The 10,385-nt window shown below is 37.7% G+C and overlaps 1 protein-coding gene across 1 annotated transcript; it reads right to left on the reverse strand.

The window, feature by feature from the left end:
• Positions 1 to 1,829: 1,829 nt before the first annotated feature.
• myl9b (myosin, light chain 9b, regulatory) lies at positions 1,830 to 8,978 on the reverse strand. The gene is made up of 4 exons (XM_036571010.1): positions 8,849 to 8,978; positions 3,810 to 4,011; positions 2,597 to 2,758; positions 1,830 to 2,247 (listed from the first exon to the last, which is right to left on the reverse strand). Exons 2-4 carry the CDS (start codon positions 3,991 to 3,993, stop codon positions 2,072 to 2,074), a joined length of 522 nt encoding a protein of 173 aa, XP_036426903.1. The 5' UTR covers positions 3,994 to 4,011; positions 8,849 to 8,978; the 3' UTR covers positions 1,830 to 2,071.
• Between the last annotated feature and the right edge of the window lie 1,407 nt (positions 8,979 to 10,385).

The raw sequence follows: 10,385 nt of genomic DNA on the forward strand, positions 1-10,385 counted from the left end.
TGCAAAACCTTGACACGTTTTTGTGTTTAACTACATGATAAACCCAGTGTACCACTACTTCAGATACCACTGTGAGCATTCCGTTAGTTGCTGACTTACTGGAACAATGATGGGTACTGGATGAATACGTATATTTTTAAAAGATGCTCTATTTTTTCACTTCGGTAGAACGACTGATGTTAATATTCTAGATACTGTATCTATTTAGCTGAGAATGGGTCTTGTAGATGCCAATGTTAAGCGCATGTAAATATCTACTGGGTCAGGTTTTGTCTTTGGCATAGTTCTCATTTTTACTATATATAAAATGTGTATCTCTCTCTCTCTCTCTCTTTCTTGCTCTCTCTCACCAAAAACATTAAGATGGATGTGAATAATGTTTGTTTCTGACATTTCATGTAAGTGTATCGAGTAAATAAGTATGGACAGTAAACTTGGCATTTGTGCCTTACCTGAGAACAAGGGAATCTTCCCAGCTTTTCTAGAAATTGGACTAGTCTGTGCAATATCTGCCTTAAACTTGTGATGTGTGGTTATTTTTTCCCTCCTTTTGTACAAACATTTCAGAGAAATAAAAGTCAAATTTTCATATAATTTTGGCTGTATGAGTGTGATTTGGTCTGAGGTGAATCAATACATTGTAGAGAAACTTACCAAGTCTATTTTTTTTCTTTTTTCTATAACGATGGTGGTAGGAACCAGGGGTTGTGATTGTTTACAATGCGCACATAGCCAATTTATTTACTGTCCAATATGTCCATGAACCTACATGTTTTCTGAGTTTTTGGAAGTAATGTTAATAATGGAAATATACTGATGAATCTGAAGTTTGCCTTACCACGCCCTGTAAGTGCACCTCTGCCATATTAGAATGTTTTTTGTTTTTTTTTAAATCCTTTGTAGACCAAAAGCTTTTCAAAACTTTTTAAACAATGTCTCTGACATCAGACAACATATGTGTAACCATTTCATGTAGTAATTTGCTGTAATGGAGTCTTTAGAAATATATTATAAAATGCTTTAGACTTCTGGTTCTTATCACCATCACCAGTAAACAATTCATTCAATAAGTTCCTCCTAAAGTTTCACATCAAACCACTGGATGACTTTACCTACATCTTTAAGCAGAAATTCTGAAAAATTGTAATTCTCTTTTAACTGAGGTATGTAAAACTCTATCTGCATTAGCTCAGCCAAATCCAACATGACAGAAGTTTTAGGAAAATATGAACAGCCATTGTGGTTATCTCCCATTTAATTAGTTATCTGATAATGAGATTGACACAGGTAGAACATTTGCATCATTCATTGGTCCCACAATGACAAGCTAAGGCACATTAAAGGATGCCAACTTTCCAGAATATTTTCAAAATTTTCTGCTTTTGTATTTTTTCAGATTGGAGTAATCCAAGTTTTATTAACACATTATACTAATTTTACATATATTTAGAAATTTTGGTTAGGTGGAATTGACCTGTCCAAAAGCTTGCTGATTATTGGTCTTCATGTCATTACACACATGACTCATGAATTCCATTAAAATCCTTCAGCTGTGTTTCAATAAGCAAGCAGTTTTAAGGGGCATAAATCATTGGGTCACACCACAGACCTACAATTGCTGCTGAAGGAAGAAACGATGTTATGGTTTCTTCTGGACGAGTAATCAATGTTCTAATCAATTTCATCTGACTAAAGTAATTGATTCCCAATGAGGCTTGAAACAATGTTATGTCACAAAACATTGCATATTTTTTGTTGTTTATCTCTGCTGCATAACTTTATATCCCTAATAATATCTGTTTAGTATCGGAAATAAACATACACACAGGTCTGTGGGCTACAGAATTCTTTAAGGCACGTGGACAGCTGGAGAGGCAAATAAACAGAGGTAAGTAGTTATAACCATTGAGTCTACATGAGTCCTATTTTTGTACCTTGGTAACATCCAAATTTTATCATGATAGCAGATTTTTAGCTTTAGAATAACACAATTTCTTTTTTCCATATCATATGTACATCATTTATCTGAACAGAATGCACTCTGTAGCCAGGCATAAGAGTCTGTGGGAGATTAGATGTCGTCCTTGTCTTTGGCCCCGTGTTTGAGGATGCGAGTGAACTCAGCGTAATTGAAGTTTCCTTTCTTGTCAATGGGAGCCTCTCTGAACAGCTCGTCCACTTCCTCATCAGTAAAGCGGTCTCCCATAGTAGTCAACAGCTCTCTTAGGTGATCTTCGTGGATCACACCTGCACAGATGAAGCAAAAGTATTAACAGGCCTGTGGGAGGACACTAGCATGACATAAAGGTGTGACATATAGGTTATATGTTTAGTTATAACTGCTATATATCAAAATTGCAGTAATCTCAAGAATTTGTAAAATACCATAGCATCTACTCAGAGCACATGTAAACCTAAAATGTATCCAGCATAAGCATCTCAAAATAAATCCCTCCCAGCTGGGGATTAGTAACAAAACACTTCTTTGATACGAGGCCAGTTTTGCATCATTTATTTTTTTGGAAACTCTGAAGGTGAGAGCTTGCTTAAGAATAGACATTAAGTCAGTAGTACGTAAGTGTTAAATTTGGCTCACCAGAGCCCTCCTCATCAAAGCAGGCGAAGGCATTCCTGATCACGTCCTCAGGGTCAGTTCCGTTCAGACGCTCTCCAAACATGGTGAGGAACATGGTGAAGTTGATAGGACCTGGAGCTTCACTCATCATGCCCTCCAGGTAGTCATCAGACGGGTTCTTACCTGCACACAGGTACCAGATACATCAAGCCATTGCAACCAACTGAAAATGCAGTAATTACTTTCAGAGTAATGTCGGTGTGTCTGAAATACAAAAAGTCTAAATATTTTATGACGCCATAAAAGTTTACATGCTGTTATATACCCCATGCATTAATTTTAAGGGTCTAACATCATGATAATTTCATTCAATTGTGATTTGAGATTTCAGCATACATTTTACCACAATTCAATTATTGTGAATTGATCCAAAAATGTTTTAAAAATATAATGAATACCCAAAGGTCACTGGAGAGACTATTTATACAGTAGTGGAATACTGACAATAAAAATGATATATCCACTTTTATACTCTCAAGAATAGATAAATATAATAAAATTTCACACAGCTATTACAATACTGTGCAAACATCAGAGACCAACCTTTATTTATTTCAGAATTGCCAGTCAAAATGTCCAATAATGACAAGTTATGCATTTGCAGGGGATATGTCTGAGGAGACTGCATGTAAAATAATCCATGAGCATAAAGAAGGGAAAGTTTGCAAATTAAACAAAGAAGCTGCTGGTGTTCTCAGAAAAATCCACTGGCCATCCCAAAGTCCAGACCTCAGTATGTATGACTGTGAAAAGCAGAAACTATAGCCAACGTCTAAGACTGAACTTTGGAAGTGCGGATTCAGATTTCTTTGAAAAACTTAAAGTGTCCTACAAAGAATGGAAGCTGTTATAAAGGCAAATTGGCAAAACACTAAATACTGAACAATTTGATGCATTCAATTGTTGAGGCTTCTGTGTATTTTGTTTGTTGTTTCTGTTTTTTTACACTAAAAAATAACAAATCCTGTACTTTATGGCTGTTTTGACTGTAAATTAAATAAATGAAGGGTGGTCTCTGAATTATGCACAGTACTGTAGATGCCATATTTCAATAAGACCTAACCAATAATCAGTTATGACAATCAATGCAGTGCCTTCTTGCATTTTCAAACACCTATTATAAACATTGAAATGCACCCATAAATGTCACTGTTTTTCTCTTTCTCTGACTCACCCAAGGAGGCCAGCATGTCATGTAGATCTTCCTTGTCAATAAATCCATCCCTGTTTTGGTCGATCATGTTGAAGGCCTCCTTAAACTCCTGGATCTGGGACTGGTCGAACATGGCGAATACATTGGAGGTGGCCCTCTGAGGCCTTTTCTTGGTGGTTTTCCCCTTGGCACGTTTGCTGGACATGATGGCGCCTGGCTGGACCTGGACGAGAGTGAGAGATGAGACGCTGTAGAGCTGTTCAGTGTCCAACACTGGAGCTTCTACTAGTTTGACAGATTTCCTGTTCTGCAGAGATATCAATGCTTGATGAGTAAAAAAATCTTTAATTAGTCTTTTGTTAAACAGTGCACTGTTTGCCAAAAGTCTTCAAAACAGGCTTAAGACTGGAGTTATGACTGATGAAACAGTGGAAGAGGAAACATGAGGGTGTTGTCATAGAGCAGCCCATGGAATCCTGTCTCTGTTCCAAACCATCACACTTACTGATCCTTCTGGGAAATTTCTTTGTGATATTGACTCCAGTGATGTAGCCATGGCACCACAGAAAGCCAGTAAAGTCATGCACAGCCAGGGATCTTACCCACATTTGAATGTGTAAAATGCCTGTAATTACTTCAAGCATGCAGTCTGGCCAAGCCCTGTTGTGTGTGTGCCTGGGTGTGTATGCATGCAGGTAATCCAGTAACTGTATGCTTGATTTCACTTTAGCAGAAAACAAAATTTCCCTTCTGCTTGTGAAGAAACAGCACACGCCATTTCAAAGACCAGCTTTACTTTGTATGTTAAACAGCAGTGGTGTGTTTGTTATCTGAAAAACATTACTGTGCGTCTTCCACTACATCTGGGTGTTGACTTACATCTGTCAATACAGGAAGGATGTGTTAAAATTAGGCACACCACTGTATAACAAACCCCCATTATTTAGCAAGTCATTATATACCTATTATCATAGCCAAAGATACTTTAAAGGGGGATTCCACTGACTTTTCAAAATTGCTAAATAATTAAAAGGTTAAGATACAAAACAATGTAATTCAGAGTGGTTTGATGTGAAATTCTTTCCTTTAGAGATACTTATTAAATTTACCTCACAGAAAGCTATTAAGCTGCCTTGACGCCTGAGACATTGCTTTATGATAGATCTAAGAAGGTTTTGGCCTAAAACATCAGTTTTCAAAAAACATTCATTGACAAGAGGTACATGTAGGGCATTATGGATATGTTGCCTGATACCTGAGATATTGTTTAATCATAGTTTTGCGACAGTGTATAACGTATTTTTTAAAATATATTCATGCGGGAGGGTACACGCAGTGCATGGTAATGCAAAATAGTCCCCAAAGAAAACTTAATTTTTCACATTTACCACTATTTTACCAACATCAACATTACATATAAAAACTCAGAAGATGCGTAGGTTCACTAGTGGTTTTGGATAGTGAATAAAATGGCTATATTCCCTTTGTACACAAAGTGACCCCTGGTCCCTATCAACACCACTGTAAAGAAACTGGAGCCAGTATGTTTCCCTGCAATTATCCAGTTTACATCAAAACATTCTGAATAACTTTGTTTCCGTTTTAATTGAATAAGTTATGCAGAAAATTTTAAAAATGGGTGGAATTTCCCTACAAGTCTATGGAATCCATTTCTCCTTTGTATCTTCTCTTTTTACTCAGGGACCTCATTTCCTGTGTGAATTCCAGGGCTGGAATCATGTTTCAGCCTAGTCTGACCCTGACTAAAATAACCCCTCAAAATACAATTTGTCAATACAAAACATGTCCAGCCCAGAACTACAACAATATCCACATATAATGGGAGCAACAATAAATTGCATACGACTTGTTTTGTGCTGTGTGATCAGAAGTGCAGGCCATCAGGCTTGCTCTTAAAATATCCATTGCTAATACCCATCCACTGCTATTATCCGATGTGCTTGTTTTTAATACACACTGTCATAGAGATCAGAGAGACAGGTGTTAGCTAGCACTGACTCATGCTGGAACAGAAGGCCATGAGCTACACACTGGACACCAGTATAGTGCAGTGACTAACACATTGTAAATGATGATATATCACATCCTGAATAGCATATCATCACTATTGTAACAAAACCTTGTATCTCAGATAACTTTATAGGAGCAGTAAAAACTTTCCTAACTTTACAGTATATTCATTTATCCAGACTTTTTTGTTGGTTGGTTTATTCTGAAATGTTCACACAATGTAAAGCTGGCATTTTCAAATAGACCATTTTTTAAAATTGCTGCAAGATTAAACAGTCTCTTTAAATAAATAGATTAAAAATCTTTTTAAAAAGATATAAACAGTCATTCAGAGTGGTTTGATGTGCTCCAAGTCACTTGTTCACAGGAATGGTTATAGGAACCAGACATCCGAAGTGCTTAATGCCTCTAAAATCTCCCCTCACAGAAAGCCATTACATGTAATGGTTTGGAATACGCTGCCTTATGTCTGAAACATTGTTTTACAGTCCTTCAGATAAAGTTTTGACCAATCATTTTTTTTCCAGACCACTATTTTACCATTATCAATATTACATACAAAAACAAGGAAGACATATAGGTTCACTGGTCATTTAGGATAGTAAAAAAATAGCTATATTAGTGGCATAGAAATTAAAAACTCTGGTTTCTATCACCAACATTGCAAAGAAATCTGAGTGACTAAGTTTCTTTACAATTAACCATTTCATATCAAACTACTCCAAATGTCTTTTTTACTTATTTTCATAAAAGAATCATGCAGAAATTTAGAAAAACTGGTGGATTTCCCCTTTAGCGGCATCTCTTGATAGTGAGCACTAAGAATCTTTGAACTGAGATGTCCGTGAAGGATGCAGTGATGTTGACTTAAATGTTGAGCAGGCCCAAATATGGTCCTGTTTGAGCAAGTGGAGTTCTTCACTGTCCTTTCTAAACGTTCATTAAGTTGTGCTCTCAATAAAGACTTACTGTCTCATAGTATCAACAATAAAATAAGCAAATTCTTGTAAATGCTGAGTTGACACAAGCCTTATCTGATATGCAAATTTCCTGTGGTTGGCTCACCTTTGTCACTTTAAAAGCTTATTGTGAGGAAAATACAGCAGCTACATGACAAAAAAAGGAAGGATTTCCATTTAAATTCCTATTGTTTTTGCTTTCTACAACGTAGACTCACTTTCTATGGGTTTTCACTTTTCCCCTCCTATTTTCTGTCATCAGTTTTGTTTGGGTTTTAAACACTATTCAACTAACCTCCTACTGTAAATGTCAGGTTAAGTTTGGGTACGTCTGTCTATCTGTCTGTCTGTCTGTGAGGTGGTTGCTAACATACTTGGGAAACTGCAAACAAAGTCCCTGTCTAGCTTCAGAAATAACACTTTAAAAGCAGAAGGGAAAAACAGAACTATTCTCAAACTTTTCCCAAAGGTTCTAATACTATAAAGCCTCTTTAGTGATGACAAATGTTTACTAAGACCTCTTTCAATAGGGGTTAACATAACCAACATCGAGCTTTATGGCACAGAAAATCTCATATGTATAAAGATATGATAATTAACTGCCTTCAAGTTTCGCTGTGTCAGTATGATGATTAACTAGCTAATAATTTTGCTTTAGCTAATGATTTAGTTTTGTGAGTAGTTCCTTTTTGTTGTAACTACCTTTGGAGTTAATCCACATTCTTCTCTTATCTGAGTGGTATTTCAGTGGTATTTCAGTGGTATTTCAGTGTGTATTTCAAGGAGGATTTTCTCAGTTAGCCAGATAGCTTAAGCTCAAAGTCAAACACGTTTGGATATTCCTAAGGGACAGTCCTCAGAATTTAGCTTAATCATCCAGAGTAGAATACCGCTTTTTTCTGTTCTCTGTTGGGCCTCTCCACATAGCCTCTACTCTTACAACAGACACATCTCTAGTTCTGGGGGGATAATGAACTTTCGGCCAAGGCAAAATAAGTCAAAATAAACTCTCAATGAATGAGAGAGATGGTGAGAAATCCATCAGTCTATCCTTTCAATGAAGGAGAGACACTTTCTTTGGAGCATTGCAAGCTTTAGCACCGTAGATCATAGCTAAAAGCTGTTTGGGGATCTCACTGTATGCATCATATAGGAGGAAATAACTATTGAGTGCAGTGGTGAAGATGTCCAGGACTAAATGGCAGAGAATGCTTGGACATTACAGACACCACACTCCCACACACACAGACAGTGGAACACACTGATCTGCTATGGAAAGCATGGACCTCAGTCCTCAGTCTAAATGGGTCAGAGAGCCGGTGAAATTCTTCTTTCTGATCCACCCTGATGGAGGGAAAACCCCAACTGTCCCTTTCACTCTGAAGGCCTAACACTTGGCCAACTTCAGTTGAGTTCAGCCCCCTCCAAATAAACAGCCATCTCACATGTTGCTTTGCAACCTTGGCGTGATGTTGACGCACTGTGATAATGCTGCGATATTTTCAGTAATATATTTAACAGATAATGAGCATTATTATTAATAATATAAATTATCATAAAGTAGCAGTGCCCCTGCTGCTAAGTCTGCTTTTCCATTCTATTTTGTGCACATTACTCATGGTACACAGGAAAAACATGAGCATTTCATTTGCTGGATGCTTCAGATGCTAACTGGGTGCATTTGTGTTCTGCTAACCTGCCCTTTCGTGTAATTCCAGGAGAAGAAAATAGAACAAAACTGACTATTCAAAACACGCCACATCAGGTTTGTAGGACATCCTTTAAGCATGAGGCCATTATCTTTATGTAAAATAAATATCGTCTGATACATTTTATATTAGAAATCAGTCTCGCCCAGCACTAAAAGATAGCAAAAAACTCCTCAGGATTAGCTTTCTCCAACAGCCATGTAGCGTTAACTGCACATACGTCAGCAGCTTCATCCACACAAGCCAACGGTCAGTCAGAGCGCAGTACAGTACATAACAAAACCCAACACTGCTGACCACAGCCTTTCTACCTTCTACACAGGTAAGTAAAACAGCAAAGAGGCTCAAAGACGCTGCTCACCTTTAGCTTCAGGTGAAGAGGTGACTAGCCTACTAGGGTTTGCTTGCGTTTGCGGTGGAGAGAAGAGGGAAGGCAGTTACTATCACTGGAGAAAAGTTTGTTGAAAGCATCAGCTTAGTAATACGCCCCGCCCATTTTGCTTTCGGCCAATCAAACGCCCTGTTTGTCCCAAATAGGGCGGGGCCCAAGCAGGGATTTGGCCATATAAGGGCAAAGAATGTACAGGCTGTGTCCTCCCCCTGTGCCTGTACACCACAGAATGGGATACTCATAGGAATGGGGCCGAATTGACAGAAAGGCAGATAAGGCTGCCTTATTTAGAGAAAAAGACAGGCCTGTGTGTGTGTGTATGTGTGTGTTTGAGTGTGTGTGGTGTGTGTGGGAGCTTTTACATGAGATGGACAGAGAAGATACTGGTGGCTGTTCCATTTCAGTTTGTGTTGCAAAACCACACAGCTGTTTTAATAACAGTTAAACGCTCCTTAAATAGGCAGAGGTCTTACATGAAAAGTATGTTCTGAGGACCAGTGTCTTCAGTATCATCTTTACTGGACCCAAATTCACGAAACCACTTAGCTCCTGCCCTTTGTTCCCTTCTTAGTACCTTTTATGGATGCCATGGACAAATTATGCGTTTCATTCTTTTACGCAAGTTTTCTAGGTTTCATTTAGGGCAATATGTAAGGAGTGTAATGCAAACATAATCAAGCGCAAAAAAGTAACACATTTTGACGAGTAACAAATACAGATGGGAGGAAAGAGGAGGAGATAGTTTAAAAGATGACAAGTTATGATGCTTGAATAGATGGACATTATTTAAGTTGCCATTTACCAACACTGAATTCAAGAAAACAACCATATAACTATTCAGAAATGTGTTAACTAGTCTTAGGAACAATATGTAGTTTTTACAATGCTTCTTTGCTGACAAAGGCTTAGATGAGTAACAAGGTTGAGTTTTAACATAGAATTAACAAATACACTAAATGTGGTTGACTAGCATCAATGCTAATGGCATGAGGACATTAACAACACTGGGCCTCATTCACCAACTGTTCTTAAGAGAAGTTTCTTCCTAAAACCCACATACACAGTTTTCATCACGAGTCTGACATTCACCAATGTTTTCTTATTTAGGATTTGTTCTTAGGTAAGAACAGAATCTACACACACTCAAGAGCACAAAGATTTGAATAATTCTGAGGTTTGAAAACACGTCATGAATCTGACGTTGACTTTCTCTTAGGACCTCTCTCAAGAACAAATTTAGGACAAAAATAGGAAGATATTGGTAAATGAGGCCCATTTTTATGAGCTACTGAAAGTATATTTTTAAATGAATAGTTTACTTTCAATCTAGAATTTAGGTAATGAAGTTGAACTTTCAGTCAGTTTCATAATCACACACACACACCATCTAAACCACTTATCCTTCAGGGTGCTAGAGCCTATCCCAGCTGTCATTGGGCAGAAGGCAGGATACACCCTGGACAGGTCGCCAGTCACAGGGCAGACAGACATATACATTCACACCTAG

The sequence above is a fragment of the Colossoma macropomum genome, unplaced genomic scaffold, assembly GCF_904425465.1.
Source record: "Colossoma macropomum unplaced genomic scaffold, Colossoma_macropomum, whole genome shotgun sequence".
Lineage (NCBI taxonomy): Eukaryota > Metazoa > Chordata > Actinopteri > Characiformes > Serrasalmidae > Colossoma > Colossoma macropomum.